We start from the raw sequence: 18,755 nt of genomic DNA, 5'->3' as shown, positions 1-18,755 counted from the left end.
TTGAAATATTGGTACAGTATAATATTTTTAACAGCATAAATAAAAAATCTTTATTAATTTAGGATGCCTTATTTAAAATGAATACTGGAATCTAAATCATAAAATGAAATATGTGATGGTCTTCAGTGTGAAGAAATAAAGGGTTAAAGCACAAAAAAAAAAAAAAAGTCCTCAAACTTCAACAAACCTTATATTGGCAAACATTTGTGCCTTGGAAGATGGTCTATGTACCTAAATCAAAGTATAATCCCTGTAAATGTAATGCATCTGGCATATAAGCCCTAATAGTTCAAAAGTGATCAAGGCTGCACTTATCTTCCATAGTACAAATATTCAGAATAAAGCAGTAGCCGCACCCACTTCTTAAAGCTTCTGTATCTCAGAAACCAATGCTACATTTGGTACATGCTACATCAGTCAGTTTACAACTAATGTTTATGACTGTCAGCTGTTTGCACAATACTATGATTTCCTGAAAGTACTAAGCAAGTCCAAGATGGTCAGTAAGAAGGGCCTATTTGCATGGATTTTACATGGATTCAGTTTCCACATTCAATTCACTCAGCAGTCATTCAGCAGTTACTCTGGCTGACAGTTTGGTTATTCCCAATATACAATATTTTCCTTATATTGATTGTAGAATACATTCTATGGTCCATTAAATGCTCTTTATGACCAATTTCCATGAACTGCACTTTATGACCAATTTCCTATTGAATAAAATAATTTATATTGTTGAAATAGGTTTTACTTTTAACTATATTTAACTATTAAGACTTCGTCTCTAATATCTGGGCACAGAAATTTAGCACTAGGATGGGATTGACAGAATTCACACATAGGCAGTGTAAATCTAAACATATTAGTAAAGCTGAAATAAAATATAGGAAGCCAGTGATTTTGGTAGCGGTGGAGCGCATCAGCGAATATTTAGTGAGTGAAGGTAGTTGCTGTGTTTTCTTATCTGAACATAAAGACAATTGTTAACCATCGAAAAAAAGGACTTACATTTCTTTAACTCAACTGTTTAGAGTTAGAACACTTAGAATAAGATGAATATGAATTAGATGACTAAGTAACATCCTGCAAAATACAGATGTGTATACACGAGAAGACCCAGACATGAACAGATGGCACATGACCCTACCTGGAGTCTTTGTTTCCTCTTCTTTTATCTCATCCTTCACCTCAAGAGCAGAAGTCTGTTCCAAGTGAGGGGTCAGTGTGGTACTGTCAGGCTCAGGCTTGACCTCTGACCCCACTGTATCCAAGAGGTACTCCTGTTTCATGTTAGGGACAGCTTCAGGATCTGGGAACACAGGGTTGTCTGCTACTGTGGTGGAAAGAGTGGGAGATAAAGGAAATGATGAAGGCAATGGCTCTTCTGTTGCCAGAGTAGGATGAGTTGTATTCTCCACCTCTTCTTCTAAAGGTTCTTTGTTGTGTTCTTCAGAGGGCCCTTTTTTTATTTGTTCTTCACTTGGATCTTTGAGGGATCCTTCAAATGGTACCATCAAGGTCCCTTTGCATGGCATATCATAAGGTTCTTCTAAGGGCACTTTACCTTGCTCCATTAGGAGTTTTTCACAAGGTTCTTCCAGTGACACTTCACAAGGATCCTTCAGTTGCTCCTCACTTGAAATGTCAATTGGCAATTTGCACTCTAATTTTAGGGGCTCTAAATTATTATCTATGGGTGATTCTACAGAAGGCATGTCACTTTCCCCATTTTGGGTTTCCTTTGGCTTATGGTCAGTTTCCAAAGGGCTGTCAACTTCTTGAGAAGGCTCTTCTTTGTCAAACTGATATTCCAAATGTTCTGTTCCAATTTCAGGACTGGGATCACTATGTGTAATGTCAGATTCACTCAGCTTCTCTTCTAGATCCTCACTAATAGGCTCTGCTTGGTCAATGCTGACATCTGAAAGGGCAAGAGGTTGTGGGGGAACATATTCAGGTGGGCTGGCAGATAAATCTGGTTGCTCCACAGATGTCTCTCCAACGTTAAGATCTTTGAACAACATGAAGCTTGGTGCTAATGGTTCTACTGGGTTGCTTTGTGAGTCTGAACTGGGCATGCTCAAGCAGTCTGTAAGCGGATCATCCCGTTCCTGTCCATCTTCTGACTGCGCAGGGTCCAGGAATCCAGTTTCCAGTGCAGGCGTTCCCAAGATAGGATCAGTTTCATTAAAAATGTCAGAGGCTTCAGCATGGTCTGAGCTTTCCCATGGTGTCTGAAGTTCATCTAGTTCTACTGAAGGGGCCATTAACCCTGTTTCCTCTGAGGACCCCTGCTCTCCCACTAAAACATCACTACGAAGCTTCCCAGCTATGGAATCAACCATGTCTCCTTGAGCCCCACTTAGGTCTCCTTGTACACCATATGAATTTAACATACTTTGTCCAGCTGAAACTGAATTAAATGGGAATCCATTGAAGGCCTCTTTGCTAGACTTGCTATGGAGTGAGTCTGGGACCAAGCCTTCATGCTGTAACGACCCGAGTTCTAAAGAGTCATCAATAGGGGGGCAATCCAAATAACTCTCCCTGGCACTTGTACTTATACTTAAGGTGCTTCCTGGTTCTGATGCTACTGCAACTTCTGAGGCTTGGTTATGTCCATGAGCATGCATGTGTTGGTGTGCTTGTATAGGGTGCAAAGGTGTTGCATGATACTCCGGGGGCTGAGGGGAATGGCAGTGTCCTAGACTTGGGTCATACAGGCAGCAGTGTTGATGGGGCAAGCCTGATACTGGGTACCCATGGTTTTCTTTGTGAACATAGTTCCGATAGGCCTCCAGGAAGGACAGATGTGAATCATTGAGTATGTAGAAGTCAGTGCGACTAAGGCCATGCTTGGCAACGCCAATAAGAAGATCACGGTCGTGTTTGCCACACTCCCACCAAACAGGCAAGTAAAGGCTAGGACGGCAAAGCTTCAGTCGTTCCCCCAGGACAGGATGACGCAACACCTGCTCACGAACCTTTCTCAGGAGCTCAATGCGGTACAATGTACGGGCAGCTCTTTCTTCAGTAATGGGCTCCACAAATATAGTGGGGTCAATGGGCCCTATATGAGAGAAATAAAAAGAGAAATAAAGAGATATAAAAGACATCCTAATTAGTGAACAAACCCATCTATCCATCCCGTTAAGTATCAGTTTCACCAATTCATCCCTTCGTACCTTCATCCTTCCGTGGTGGCAGTCTGCATGCAGTACGGCACATAGATACAAAGCTCCAAAAATATCTCTCCAAACTTTCATCTGTTTTTCTCTCCAAACGAGCAAAAATACGGAATTGGCTCCAGTCAAAGGCTTTCTTCTCTGGGTCATATACCACCCCAAATGAGGACACAGTACGGTAGAAATCAGCCTGTTCACGACGTGTCCACCTGCAACAAGAATTGGAAAGCTTAAGAAAATGCTGCCATTTAGACTAGTAGCTTATCCATTTGAGTCACTAGTGAATTTTTTATTAAAAAATAAATAAATTTGTTGTTATTTGCACTTATAACTTCTTAGTTCTTTATTTTTCTCTTTTATGGACAAATGGGATAATGTTGTTACTCATAAATGGCCCCACTTTCTAACATTACTAACCTCCTTTGCCACTCCAGGAAAAGTGGATCGGGATTGGTTGTGCAGCGCCGTAATTCCTCACCCATTTGCCAGGCAACAGGCCCAATACCCTCTTGCATGAGGAATTCATGACGGAGCGGCTCACGTCGTGTGTAGCGCTGATAGGCGGTGATAAGTCGTCGTAATCTTGCCGTAAGTGCAGAACCTGCTGGCCATAATGCCCGCCCCTGTTCCACCACCTCCTGAGTCAGTCCGTCTGGAACCGACACTATCAACCACACAAACACACACATTGCTATGTGGCCTCAGCACAAATATTTAAATATTATTAAAAGTGTCAAGGTATATTAGTATTTAATCTCTATATTTATACAATTACAGTAGTATATACACATAGGGAACTGAAATCAAACTCAATCTATCTAGTTCACACAAACATTACTTTCAATATCATTGTCATTTTTCCTTGGTTCCTCTCGGAAAGGGCTGGTGTCCTCCTTTAAAGGAAACATGGAGAACAGTACATTAAATTGAAGCCAGATATTTTATCCCAAACAATCATTTATCCGAATTTTAATCATCACCTTTCTCTCTTCTTTATCCTCTAGGTCCTCTGGCTTTCCATCTATTTCTTCTTTGACATCATCACTCTTACTTACACTGCAAAAACATGTATATATAAGTATATAAAGGGGTCTGGAAGCTACAACTGGTCACAATCCTGCATAGTCATTATCACTAAACAAAAATAAAACATTTTAATATCCATTATTAACAGTTTAATTTTTGCAAGAATTGTTACCTCACTGAAATGTTTCCAAATCTTTATCACTGACACTTTTTGGCGCACACACAGTCCTAGTTTATGACTCCTGACATTGCGTATTACGTAAATTTTACCTGTCAGGTACATCAGCCACGACCTCAGTGCCACCCTGTTCTGCTGTTAGTGCGGTGACATCTGGCATACCCACTCGCTCTAGGAAGCACAGTTGGGGGTCTGCACGCATGGCATTGTAGCGCTCATACCCTGTGTGTACACACATACACACACACACACACACACACACACACACACACACACACACAAAAACACTATTCAACAATAAAAGAAGACCAAAGAAAGACAAAAACAGTAGTTAACTTCAGTCCTTTGTTACATCCCTGGACGTTCTGCTGAGGCGACAATGTTAGGTTGTCACCTGTGCCATTTCAGCTTTAATGAACACGGGTGATACAGGAGGAGCTGTCCAGAAAGATGCTGTTTAGAAGCTTGTTCCCCAGTTTGGACAATGTGACTTGCAAATGGGATGATTGATTCCTCCCTATTTCGCTGTGATTCTTGTGTGTCAATACCCTGTGGTGTCTTGAGTGGTAGTCACCACGTAGTCACTTTGTAGGTTTTTTCATAGGGCCAAGGATCTTGTACTTAACGCTGTCATATGTTCATTTTGTCATTTTATTAGGGGATTAGGGACGAAATGTTGTAATTTTTTTTACTGTTTTTTTTTTCTAGGGAAGAGAGTTTTTGGTGGGTTTTTGGATTGTTTTGGTTGGCTTAAGGCCACCCTGACATTATACTCCTGGTTTGACGTTCTTTTCTGAGATGTGACTGCTCTGATTTTTATGTGTACATGATTTGTGACCATAAATTGATAAAACCTACTGGGGTTTATGCGTCTCTGGGAGTTTTTTTTATTGTTGTTGTTGCACCCTTTATTGGGTCCTAGATTATCGAACCCATGAGACTATGCAATGAGGTCCTTACACCTTCTGTGCTTGTATCTTATCTTACCGTGTTTGTGAACTCCAATGAGCAGAGATTTGTCTGCCTCTGAGTCCCACCAACAAGTTGGAATTTCAATGTAGTCAATATCAGGCAGTGCCACTTCCAGTTTGCTGCCAATAATAAACATATTCGTCACTTATCATGTCACACATCATCAGGTATCACACATCATCAAATAGGTGGGTTCTAAAAATCTCAAGACAGTTTCTTGATGGAGAATTCTTTAACCTTAGAGAAGGCAAGAAGCACAATTGCAGATCTAATACCTGGCTGATGCTCCTTCTAGAGCCTGATTGGCGGCTTCCCCAAGCACTTCCGCCTTCAGGTAATACAACATCCGCACCCTCAGCAACACCCTGGAAAAAGATATATATGCAAAACAAATATATTATTTTCCAATAACTTGTGCATGTTTTATTCCTGTTCAATGTATTAAACCCATATATCCATCTCTCTCTCTCTCTCTCTCACACTCACACACACACACACACACACACACACACACATATATATATATATTTATTTATTATGTACATATCTAAAACTTCTTGTTTTCTAATCCATCTAATCCAAGCTACTGCAGTAGTGATGTCATCACAACTTACTAAGAAAACAGTGTGTTTAGAGCGGTCTCACTTGTTACAGTGCTGTTTGAGATGCTTCTTGTAGCTGTCATCTTGGAGCACCACCTCTGGGTTACAGTGGACCAGCCAATCTGCATTCTTTAGCTCTGGAGGACTCAATTGGTTCTTCAGCTTTTTACCCTTACGGCCCCGAGGTACAGGAGCAGACAATCCTGCACAGAAAAAATGAAAGACCCTGGACATTTAACCTTCACAGAACTTCATCACCGTTCATTGTCACGAAATAGTAACATTAGGACAACAAAATCTTTATGACGGTGCAACAACGATATGTTTAAAATGGTGCTGCTGCCTAAACAGTGCCTGAACTCTTTATCAGTACTTGATAAAAACCCTAAAAATAAATAACTATCAAATATATTTAAATACTTGGGTATGATCAGCCAAAATATGTTTAAAGTTCAAATTTTGCTTCTTTAGTTTAGAGCAAAATCTGTTATCTGCTAACTGCTAACAAACATTGGAAGTCAAGTTGTTGTTTACTTCCTAGGTTAGCAAAGTTAGCAGCTTTAATCACAATGGTGTCCATTCATCTCAGATTTTAGAGCAGTAATAATGATCACAATTTTTTCTTGCCTTTTCTTCTTAGATGTATAGCTGCATGTTTTTTGTTTTGCTTGTTTTAAAATAAATTGGCAGGCTAAATTCTTTTGTGTCCATTTCAGTGCCACAGAAAATGCAAAATATGAGTGAGGAACTCTTACCAGAATGGTTTTGCAAGGCTTGGTTGTGCCCGTCCTTTGTGGGTGTGATTAAGTCCCAGATGAAGCTCTTGATTTTGTCATCTCCTTTGTAATGGCGGACACAGTAGGCAAGCAATGCTCTGCACAGGACTTCCATGTCTCTCTCTGTGAGGTGCCACTTAAAACGTCCGTGATTCAGAATGTCCTTCCACCGCCCCCACCTACACATACAGGGCAAATATTCAATCAAGGAAAGGCTGGGTCTTTGAATAAACCACCCAAGTGGTTTAATTTTATGATGTAATTTTATTCCCGCCAACCTTTCTTAAGCAAAATGCAAACACTGTACTTTGCTATAACAGAATGATCCTGTTGTTACACAGGGAAAATTTCAACTCCTTCCATCACATCAGGACAAAGTTTGGGAATGGTGCAGTTACACCATAAACGTGCAAGACAGTATGGTTGCTTTTTTGTCTACCAAGCAATGGAACTGGATTTGTTTTAGCATGTTTTACATTAACCTGACTTCCTGGATTACACATGAAATTCCACTTAGGAACTTTTGTAGTGTGCTTTACAATAGGCAAACGTGGCCAGTCTTTAAGAGTTTTTAATATGGAAGTGGTGATTCAAACTATCTTTTTAGAATAGTATTTAATTTTAATTAAGTACTGTTCTAAAGAGTACCATTCAGGTGGGATTAGTTTTCTGGACAAATGTCCGTAAAATAATTTCACCATAACGCCTTTGGTAATATTTATGACTGTTTTGTATGGGATAAGAAATCTCAGAAAACTAAAACAGACCGGAGAGGCTGCTAGATTTAGCACTGCTGTCATTTTCTGCTAGATTTAGCACTGCTGTCATCCAAAAAAAAAATAAACACAATACATAGCTAACTTTCACAGGTCACAACAAAACACAGCTGCGTCAAATAATTAAACATCTATATAGAGTTTTATTATAACCAGGACTTAGATTTGATCAAAATTCCTTCCTTCGATATTTTTCACAGCTGATGAGTGTAGGATTATAGACAAGTGAGTCTAGGGTTATTAGTGTATTTTCCCTCATTTTTGTCGATGACAATTTCAGTTATCATTACAAAGTTATTATATGAGGCAGCCACACATGCCACATGTTTTTATTTTTAGGAGACTTGGCTACTCAAGTATCACTTTGTTTGAGGTATAAATACAAACAAGTATTTGATATCTTCATGAATGTGGCCATGTTTTTACCAAATCTTTTCTAACATACAGACATCAAAACAGTTGTCAACTCAGATATCTTTTTTTTTTTAGAAATGGTTAGACTACTTTGACTGTGAGGTGAAAATGTAAGAATTTTTATGATAAGCCATGTAATAAACTATGACAAAATATATCATTATCATAAGGTGGAAATATTTGTACTGATTTTTTTCTCTGCTAGGATCCATGTAGACTGCTAAAACTCTGATGGCCACAATAAACTAGGCCTTGAAGTTTTACTTTAATGGCCAATATGGCCAGTATCCCAATTAATAAACAATGGTATTCTCCCATACTTTTCAGTGCAACACGCGTCTTTTACTTTTCCGAAATAAACTAAAACCTATTGTGTGTCTGCCCATGGAGAATGCTCAGGAGATGTGTATTCCATTCCATATTTCATTATCCAACTGTATTTTAAGTGCTTGAATCTGCCCAGGGAATTCTTCCTTGCCATCATCACCACTCAGTTGCTCATTAGAGATCTTTACTGAAATATTTGTATAACTGCTTTGTGACAACACATTGTCAAAAGTGCTATATAAATCAAATTTTACTTGACTTCTGCAGTACCAAATGTTTGGTGACCTAATCAAGTAATAATTCATTTAAAACATCAAACATTTTAGAAATACTGGTAAATAAGAGCAGTGAAAAAGAAGTGCATGTTTGTTGGTAAATGGAAGAACCCTTTTTTTTTCAACTTTTTGATGAACTGCTGACAATGATGATGACATGCAATTTAGTCAGAAACACGAAATGAAAGTCCGAGCTCAAAGTAAATACCCTGGTTTATGTGTATTGAGCAAAGAAAATGAAATATAGTAAAGCAGAATAAAATGTGTATTTTGAAGGAGTACTTATTTTTAGATATTTTCCAAAACTGGATTACTTTTAGATACTTCTCCACACCATCACTATTTTTAGAAACTGAAAGTTCTACTGATTGTAAGTGTTAGTGAACCAGGAGTTAGTGAACCAGGAAGATAAGGTGTAATATTGCCTGCAAAACGCAGGTTTCGAGTTGTAAGAGTTAATAAAACTGCTTATAGTAACAATAAGTTGGGTTTTAACATTAGCAGGCTACACACATGTAACAGAATTTACCTGAAGCTAAGTGACACTCCTCTGAGAAGGCGTTGGGCAAGTAAATGCTTTCCTGTGTGTTTCCATTGAGAAAAAGCACGAACATTTTCCACAGCTGTCAATGGAATATTTACTCACATTGCCATGTCCATTAAAATATTTCTTATTTCTATTATTAATATTAAAATAACCTTATTCCTATATTAGGGAAAATGTGCCAGAATCTTTGCTGATGTAGAAGTGTCCAGTCTGTAAAAATGACTGAAATGGCAGATTTGGAAAGGACTAAGGAATACAGGTAATAAATTACCTTACCCCAAATCCCCATTTAAAACTAACCCTGTCCAAATAGGTTTATAGTCTGCCCCAAAGCATTGAAGGTTCGTATGGTCTTGACAGGTTGTACTCAGTGTCCTGGAATGTGGTCTTTTCAAGATATATCCATTAGTCAGAATATTGCTATTTGCCAATTATCACTGCCAGTCTGCAAATTGAAATACTAACAGGCATTAAAAAGAGAAAACATATGACCCCACCCAGAACTAGTTAGATAAAGCAAGAAAGTATGCATGTAATTCAATTTGTGCAAGTTGTCCAGTCCACAGAGAGTTCATATTAATTTGTGGATCTTAAATTTAAAACCACTTTTCATATTCTTTCATGTAAAACTTTATAATAATCCAGTTGTCAGTCATGTAGGAGATATTGTCTAAAGTGATATATTCCAGATAATGGCTAATAAAATGTTATTATAGCTAAGCTGTTTGCCAAAGCAAAGAATCCAAGCGTAAGGCACACACCCAAATATGAGTAGGTTCTTTTCCACTCTGAAGCACTCTGCGCGGAGGTACCGCCTGTTGCGTTCGCCTAGGCGACGAGAGCGGCAGGGACGCTCCTCAGAGTCGCTGTCCAGCTCAGAGAACTCCATCAGCTCGTCGTCCTCGAACGAGTTGTAGTGACGTGTTTGCTTCCTCACACGAGGTGTATCAATCACCAGACTCTCCTACAGGAGATGCCAGTAGAAGATGCAGTATCTGAACACTGACGGTACTATTCATGCACACACACACACACACACACACACACACACACACACACACACACACACACACACACACACACACACACACACACACACACAACTGACGACCCACGTTAATGAGGCAGTTCCGATATGCCCCAAGTGTCAGTACTAAGTACTGAATTTAATACTAACTTCCCCACATTTCTCTGTTTCAGCCCCATCTATTTGTGTCACTGCATGTTTCAGAACAGGTAGTTCATTAATTATGGAGTTAGGAAAATGACTTCATCTTCCAATCAGTTCTGTAGATTATTGGTTGGCTAAATGTTCAAATCTAATCCACCATGTCTAAATAACCATAGTCAACAGCACGGATATCAGTTGTTTCTTTTTTCCCCCTTTGAAAGACCACCCCTCATTCATCTAATTAGTTATCCATGTGATCTGCCACTATACATCATAACCTGCAGACCTCTGACAAAAAAATTAAAAAATCCTAAAATCAACCTAAAAGTAATACATTCCTGCAAAGTTACCAAACCATACTGTTTTCCTTACATTACAGTATCACACAGTACAGTACCACTAACATAATTGCTAGCTGGTGCCACAATGTGTATGCTATTGGCATGTTGCCACAACAAGCACCTCACCACAAACATTGTTTGTGGTGGTAGGTGTTGGTGAGGGGATTGTAGGTTGCTTTAAAATGATTAGTTTTAAGATGACTTCAATACATTTCTTTTCTATTAAGAAAATCTCCTGTGTTTTCAGATCCATCTCTCTCACATGCACGCATGCACGTGCACACACACACACAAAAACATAAAACCCCCATACATCCCCAAATGGTTATAAACATGTAGAAACAGCCCAACTATAAATACTGACCAAAAAACAAACAAAAAACAGCAGCAACAAAAAAACAAGAAACCGTTCAGTCTTTGGACACCTGCACTTGATTGAGTGCACATTCCAAAGTATGCACGCTCACACAGCCCAGTTGTTTAGCTCAACCTTGTTTTTCATTAATTCCACCCATCTGCTTCAGCCATAATAAGAGCCAGATATTCAAATCAACTCCGTCTCCTTCTCGACCCCCTCCCTCTCCCTGCTTCCTTCTCATATGTTGTCACTTGGTGGAGTCACTGGCTCTGGGCCAAGTTGGCCACTGGGAGGTCTTAACTCAGATTGAGAAAGACAAATGGAGAAACAGGAACAAAGAGAGCATGGGAAGCTTTAGAGGCAGCTGCCATCTTTACCTTCTCCGCTTTTGAATCAATCTCCAGCTCTGCAATTTTGGCCCATTTCTGCCAGAAGTTCGGGTCATCCAGAGAGATGTCCGTCCGGTTTCCAGAAGACACAAAGCTGGCCTGAGAAGGACCATAAAATCACACGAGTCTATTACAAATATTGATATTTGGAACGCAGATGGTTAATGGTTAAAAATAATTTTTTTACGTGGGACCTGTCCCAATTAAAACTAAGTGATATGCTTACTATTAAAATCAATTAAATAGTTTTTTTTTAATCCATAAAAAAGGATAAGTATGCACCAGTGTACATTTCTTCATTGTAGCAGTGGCAACCAGTAACTACATGTCATGCTACCGCATTAAGGAGGATTCTGGAGTCTGGTTCGATGTAGAACCGCCCTTGTTTTTACCTTAGCAAACGTGGAGCCCTTGCCCTCTGACTGAATGGTTATGGTCTGAGTGCGCCGCTGCAGAATCTGATCAATATCTTCCTCACAGAACTTCGAGCCTTCGTCTTCCTCGTCCATTAGCGCACCGTATGCGCCCTTCCTCAGCAGGTCTTCCACCTCCATCTTAGACAACTGCTGAACCTGTGCCATTGAGTTTGTCAGAGTTACAGTTACCACGACAACACCTGGTGAAATATCTAACAACACCGAGCCAATTAGGCCATGGCCACTGGAACACTGCTTATGTTTTGCTAGTTTGGCTAGTGAAGAATGAATAGTCATAGCTTCGAGATGCAGTTGTAAACAGAAACTGGAGCGAAGGAGAGGTCAGCTAAGACTATACCTAAAACCACTTCAGTCTCTGAGTGTACTTGTACCATCTTTTTGATGTGTAAAAGTGATGCTCTTGAAGAAGAATGAAGTAGTAGGGAGCACACACCCCATTGAGGCTGCCTTTGCGGTTGATATCTTGCAGAACAGCCTTGTCCAGTCCAAGTTTTAGACTGGCTTTGTCAAACATCTCCCTCTCATATGAATTGCGTGTAATGAGTCGATACACCTTCACCGCCTTGCTCTGGCCAATGCGATGACAGCGCGCTTGGGCCTTAAAGATGGAAAATATGAGAGAAAAATCTGTCAATTATTATTTTTAGCTGCACTGTGATAGAGGTTACTTGATACTGAGATTGACGCACCAAAAGGTTCTAAGAAATAATGTACCATGGCTAAAATTTGAGTATGGATATGTTAACACTTTCACTTGTTGTGAACTCTGTCTCCCTTCATCCTTGTCATATCTTTGTGTTTGTCTCACTCGCTTTCTCCCTTTCTCTTTCAACAGTGGCAGGGGTAGCTCCACCACTGACCTTGGCCCTTCAGCCGATGAAAGCAAAATGTCTACAGCATTTCAAAAATGTCAAACAGCCAACGACTAGAGGACTTTACGCACTCTAGCACGTCTGTATCTTCTCCTCGCCCTTATTCATTGTGGCTGTGTGTGTTAGAGACGGTAAGCAGGTAACCTGGAGGTCGTTCTGTGGGTTCCAGTCTGAGTCAAATATGATGCATGTGTCTGCAGCGGTGAGGTTGATGCCCAGCCCCCCTGCACGTGTGCACAGCAGGAAGACAAAACGGTCCGAGTCCACCTTGCAGAAGCGATCAATGGCTGCCTGGCGAAGGTTCCCTCGCACTCTGCCATCGATGCGTTCATATGTGTACCTGAAATGCACAATACCGTATACACACAATATAAATATACACACAATATAAAACACAGTTAAGCACTTGTCAAACAACAGATCTGTGATTAACCACAATTAATTACATATTTAATTACACGTTGAAAATCCATGACCAACAGATTGTGTTTAACCCCACCAAAACTGATTTAGATTTCAGAGTCACAGAAAGTATTCCCTCCAAAATAAATAATAAGCTCCTTCATTAACTCCAAAATAAAGGCAGTACCTTTGGCACAATGGTCCTGTATTCAATTACATTCCAGTGCTCAGTAGGACAAAAATGATTACTGTTAAGCAAAACTGTGCCATGGAAGTAAAACTGAGGACTGGAAGTGACATATGCATGCCAAAGGGTACCGTCTTAGTTTTACAGTAATGATGGTGTAGGCTAAACATGTTGAGAACATTAAATCAACAGAGTCTGAACTGAAAGACTAAAGTAGGCACCTTTAACATTGGCATGTTTGGCTCTCAAGGTATTTTTAATAAACGTTTCTAATGATGTGGATGGTGAGTGTGCATATCTTATATTATAAGGTACCTGAAGAAAACTATGTGTATAAGGTTGACCCTCACCTCCTCTGAATGAGGTAGTCCTCCAAGATATCCAGGCACCGCACCATTTGAGAAAAGACCAGCACCTTGTGCCCTCCAGCGATCAGCTTGGGCAGCAGCTTATCAATGAGAACGAGTTTTCCGGCAGCTTGGATCATAGCCTGGAGTTGGAAATCTGGCGCATCAGGATTGTGGGTTTTCCTGAAGCTCTCCAGGATCTTCTCCTCAGCACCTGAGTGAAGTAAGACAGACAAAATACTTGACAATGCTTTTTTTGTGTGTGTGTATGTGTGTGTGTGTGTGTGTGTGGTGGGGGTGTGCAGGAGTGCATGCTCACCTGTGATGAGGTATGGATGGTTACAGCACTTACGGAGCTCCATCATGGTGTTGATGAGGTTGGGCATGTTGTGCTGGTTGGCTCCCTTGGCCAGAAAGGCAAAGTTTTTCTCCAAGATGGCTCGGTAGTATTTCTTTTGGATGTTGGTGAGTTCCACCTCAATGATGGTCTCTTCTTTGGGGGCCAGATTCTTCTCCACATCATCCTTTAGTCTCCTTAACATCATGGGCTTCAGAATGGCCTGGAGCTTCTTAACCTGAGGAAATATATGTTTTGAGGAAAAGGCTTAACCAAATGCCCAGTATAAAGAGAAATAAATCTAAAAAAAAATGCCCACACTGTTCTTCGTGCTCCCTGAGTAATTTATTTCAACCTGATGCAGACTGAACCGCATTGAAACGTGTTGCATAAATCTGTAACAAATGAAGATAAAACTTCATTGGGTGACTTGCCTGATTTAGATTTAGTCTATTTTTTGTTAAATACTCTTTGTTGTTTGGTATGGCTTAATGAGTCTAGACTGACTGTGCTCAATTATGATCTAGAGTTAAAAGTAGTATGCACCATAATCTCAAAAGCATTTCTGTCATAACCACTAATGGCTAAATAACAGACTCACATGGAGATTTGTGCTGCATCAACCCTACGTCCACTTTGTTTTATTAGAACCTTGTCATTCATTCTCCTGAGAGTTCAGCACTCAGTAAATGCTTCCTGCCTTCTTGTATTATCTCTTGTATTATTTTATCTTTTTTACTGTTAAATGTGACAGCTGTTGCTCATTCAAATACAACAAATCAGATTACACAATCCGATATTTAATTTTGAAAGTAAACAGTGGGCATTTAGAACATTAACATGATCGCTCCTTTCATTCACAGTGAGCGCATGCAGAGAACGATCAGGAAATGGACAATAGCTCTCTTTTGTGCAGTGAATCAGTACTGGGAAGAAACTGAAGAATGACTCAGCTGTGATGTATTGATGCTTTGATAAAGGTTACATGAGCATTATCCAGGACCTTTTGAAAATATCACATTTCACTGAAAAGCTATGTGCAATGTGCATTACAGTATCCTAGTCTCTGCACTGTCAGATAACCCAATGAAGTGTGTTGTCAAATACTAGCTCAATCTTCCTGCAGTGATTAGATTAATATTATTTATGAACCTTGCCGTCAGTAGTGACTGACCAAATTATGCCACCCCTGTGTGAAAGGCCTCTCTTCTATCTTCCAATTGCTTAGTCTATACTGTAGCTCTCCATTTTATAATTCTAAATGTGCATGCTGCTTTTAGTAGCCAATACCAATTCATATACAGCTTGCTCACAAACAAGTGGATTTATAATTAATTTACCATTGCATCTGCTTACGATATGAGATGGGTAAAAAAATTTCAAATTATCAGAGTACAATCAAATATAACTTTTGTCTTAAAAGATGGATCACGATATTCACTGTAGCTCTTCTGTTTTGAAGACTAACATTAGCATGGTGGACCACAGGCACTGGAAACTCACCTGCTCCTCCGTCTTCAGATCTCCAAACTCCTCGAGGAACGTGCTCTCTGAAGGGAACTGCATCGGCTCCAGGAAGTTGAGCAAACTAAAGAGTTCTTCTACAGAGTTCTGCAGAGGTGTACCTGTTAGGAGGACTTTATACTCCTGAGGAGAGGTGATTAAAAAAAAAAGTATTCTATGGTCAGAAATAGTCAGTATACTAGCAGGCTTTTTTAAATAGCTGTCTATAAATACATCCATGGAAAATGTTCTGATATGTATAGCAATACATTGGGGAGCAATACATATAGACATACATTAATTTATACATAGACTGATTTGACTTCAAGATACCACAGGTGTATACTTGAGGATTAATGTTTACCTCCCATAGGGGAAGGAATTAATTCCATACTATCTAAAGAAAAATGTTTTTTTTTTTGCTTTGATTAAATGTAAACTCTCCCCTATGCATCCCTTCAGTGTATCTTCCCATTTCTCAGGGGTTTTTCAAGCAAATATTAGATTAATATGTAGTTGATTTGGTAAGCAGGAAGAGGATATGTGTAAGTAAAGGCAGCAGAGCAGACCTCAGAGCATGCTGAAGCTCAAGGGATATTGTGCAAAATAGACAGCACTCCTTATATGAACATTACCAATTACTTAAATTTTTCAAACAGGGTTTCTGGTTTAAACAGTTCAAACTCCTCAAACTCAACAACTCAGACTGATATTAATGTCAGAAGGTGTTAAACAGACCAAGTTCATGAGTTTGAGTCCCTCCAGTAGTTTACAGTTCCGGTTCTTCAGTCGGTGAGCCTCATCAATCACCACACATCGCCAGTTAATCTTCTTCAGTTCAGGGCAGTCAGCCATGATCATCTCGAATGTGGTGATGACACCGTGGAACTTAAACAGACCAGACACTATGTTCCCCTGCAAAGGAGAGAGAGAGAGAGAGAGAGAGAGAGAGAGAAGCATAAAGCAGAAACAGCTGAGCGAAATAAGCACTGGCACCCACCTCTACACACCCTGTAGCTTGTACTTTCCTGTAAAGAAGTCTGGTCAATGCATTGTTACCTTGTTCAACTAACCAAGTGATTCTGTTTCATTTAGTGGAGAGATTCCTGTACCTGCTCATCTCTGTGGTACATCTCATACTGCAGGATCATCTGCCGGCTGATCTGGCTGCCATGATAGACGATGACATTGATCTCTGTCCAGGTGCGGAACTCTCTCTCCCAGTTTGTAATGGTGGAGAGAGGGGCAATGATGAGGAAGGGCCCTCTCAAACCCATGAGGAAGATCTCATAGAGGAATGTTATAGACTGGATGGTTTTCCCCAGGCCCATCTCATCTGCTAGGATGCAGTTTTTTCTAGAAAAAAAAATTCCATTTTTTATGAGGGCAATTATTACGAGCCTTATTCGTTGCGTCACCTGTGCATTCTTATAATGTTCCAATGTGCCTTCAGAAGCTTATTGTGTTTGTGTTGGCTTTGCTCAGTAGTGATTAGTGCATGTTCATGTTTGGATTCAATTCATTCATCGTCCAGTCAGCCTAAAATTTTGAGACCTTCAGTATACAGAAAAAATGCCCAGTGTTCTTGGTTGTCACAAAAATTATTTGAGCAAGCTTGTTTTGAACTTGTTTTCTAAGAAATTTAGAAGAGCTTATTTCCTGGTTGCCAAACTTGTCAAATGCCATGAGTTACAGAGTGTGAAAGAAATCTGAATCTATTTTAAAGCTGGGAAAAAAACAAACATTCTTGATCTTAGCATCAATCAATGCGATCAATCAAATTCCCCTGTAAAATGTTCGATGGTATGAAATCAACATTATTTTTCTTTACCTATTGTACCAGTTGAAAAGAAGCCAATTCATGCCTTCTAGCTGGTATTCTCTTAGCTGGTTGCCATTTTTGTAGTCCCGAGATTTCTCCAGCTTCTGCCATTGTTCTGGTAGAGGCCTCTCCTATATTTAAATAAGAAGAGAAATAAACCATTTCAAACTGAGAATGTGTGGCCAATATTCCAGAATATCATGTGTATCATATTGTTAGATTTTCTTTACAGCAAAAGGATGTCTATATGCTAGTTACAACCAAAATATAGAAACACAGAATATAAACAGCTATAAAACAAAAAACAATGTAGAAACTGGATATGTTTAAACAGTCACAACCATGTATACTTATTGAAATTAACCAGTCACATGATATTACCTCATTACGTAAATTCAGTTCAAGTAAATGAACCTTAGAAAGCTTACAACATGTTTGAGTTCTGGAATTTTCTTGAGGTCTTCAAACTCATGGATCTTTACAGGGTCTACATCCTCCTGGAGTTCCCAAGTGCTTTCTTCATAGGGTAAAGAGCACCACTTTACCAGGTAGTGTGTCACTTCCTGTTAGTGCACACAAATACATGACCTAAAACTACAGTCCAAGAAACTGTATTTACAGGTAGTATTCTTCTCAGTTTCACTCTCACTAGGTATCATATGTTTCCATTATGATACTAACCTCTCCTGTTTCTGTGTCTGTAGTGATAGCAACCTCCAAAACTCTGTCAACTTCGGTATAGTCGGGATTGAAGAGGTCTTCGTCTGGCTGATGGTTGAACAACAACAATAACAACAACAATGCTGCCTCAGACATTTAAAGAACTAATGCAAATACTAGCATGACTAACATTCAATAAAAGCTAGCAGAGTCAGTGCAATTCCCAGCAAAACCATAGCTGACTATCTACCTTTTATTCACTGCATTCATCAATTTCCTTCATTAGTAGGACAGCATTTAACTCATGACTATTCCTCTATGAGATTCTCCCATAACACCATATAACTATAGGAAAAATCAGTAATCGTACTTTTCTTTTGGCAAGACCATAAAGTAAAGAATTATTGCGGGCAGGTAGGTGATTTTATTTAGTAAAAATCTGCAAATAATTGAACTGCTTCAGTTCACAAAATATTTTCAAGGTAGATCAACTTGTGGAATTTGTTAGCAGAATCGGGTAGGGCTTACCTCTGTGAAAATGTGCTTCATTTGAGCTTGCTTGTTCCTGAAGCGCTTGATTTTTTGGTGAATGCGTGGGTCCTTCTCTAGCTCCTCCAAACTCGCCCATTTGCAGTGAAGATAGGAGCTGGCATGAAAATGAAGATTTGATTTTAGGAGACGCATGCTCAGAGTGGTGCATATTCACAGCTATGCCACACTGGATACTCATGATCCCATATGCATTTATCTGTGCTTACTCGTAATGCCAAAAGGACACAGGCTACAGCTAAAAACAACTCCAACACGTCAGACACACAAAACCGCAGTATGGAGTATTTCATATAAGGGGA

At 39.6% G+C, this 18,755-nt stretch overlaps 1 protein-coding gene across 3 annotated transcripts in view; it reads right to left on the bottom strand.

Annotated features, from left to right (window-relative positions):
• chd6 (chromodomain helicase DNA binding protein 6) overlaps positions 1-18,755 on the bottom strand; it is a 36,712-nt gene that overhangs the window by 5,442 nt on the left and 12,515 nt on the right. For 2 of the 3 annotated variants that reach the window (XM_027004982.2, XM_027004984.2), the window contains exons 8-31: positions 18,433-18,550; positions 17,926-18,012; positions 17,673-17,807; positions 17,254-17,375; positions 16,535-16,778; positions 16,161-16,337; positions 15,423-15,566; positions 13,902-14,157; positions 13,586-13,796; positions 12,791-12,986; positions 12,208-12,372; positions 11,730-11,909; positions 11,326-11,436; positions 9,840-10,042; positions 6,719-6,918; positions 6,007-6,166; positions 5,637-5,726; positions 5,377-5,480; positions 4,482-4,611; positions 4,166-4,241; positions 4,024-4,078; positions 3,603-3,849; positions 3,186-3,394; positions 1,148-3,070 (exon numbers count right to left, since the gene is read on the bottom strand). In XM_027004982.2, coding sequence (XP_026860783.2) covers positions 1,148-3,070; positions 3,186-3,394; positions 3,603-3,849; positions 4,024-4,078; positions 4,166-4,241; positions 4,482-4,611; positions 5,377-5,480; positions 5,637-5,726; positions 6,007-6,166; positions 6,719-6,918; positions 9,840-10,042; positions 11,326-11,436; positions 11,730-11,909; positions 12,208-12,372; positions 12,791-12,986; positions 13,586-13,796; positions 13,902-14,157; positions 15,423-15,566; positions 16,161-16,337; positions 16,535-16,778; positions 17,254-17,375; positions 17,673-17,807; positions 17,926-18,012; positions 18,433-18,550 — 5,543 coding nt within the window. The remainder of the gene's footprint in view (positions 1-1,147; positions 3,071-3,185; positions 3,395-3,602; positions 3,850-4,023; positions 4,079-4,165; positions 4,242-4,481; positions 4,612-5,376; positions 5,481-5,636; positions 5,727-6,006; positions 6,167-6,718; positions 6,919-9,839; positions 10,043-11,325; positions 11,437-11,729; positions 11,910-12,207; positions 12,373-12,790; positions 12,987-13,585; positions 13,797-13,901; positions 14,158-15,422; positions 15,567-16,160; positions 16,338-16,534; positions 16,779-17,253; positions 17,376-17,672; positions 17,808-17,925; positions 18,013-18,432; positions 18,551-18,755) is intronic. The other variant, XM_027004983.2, reaches the window with a different exon arrangement.

This window comes from Electrophorus electricus, chromosome 3 (genome assembly GCF_013358815.1).
Source record: "Electrophorus electricus isolate fEleEle1 chromosome 3, fEleEle1.pri, whole genome shotgun sequence".
NCBI classification, from domain to species: Eukaryota; Metazoa; Chordata; class Actinopteri; order Gymnotiformes; family Gymnotidae; genus Electrophorus; species Electrophorus electricus.
The sequence above is the reverse complement of the archived record's forward strand: the minus strand, read 5'-3'. Positions and strand labels throughout refer to the sequence as shown.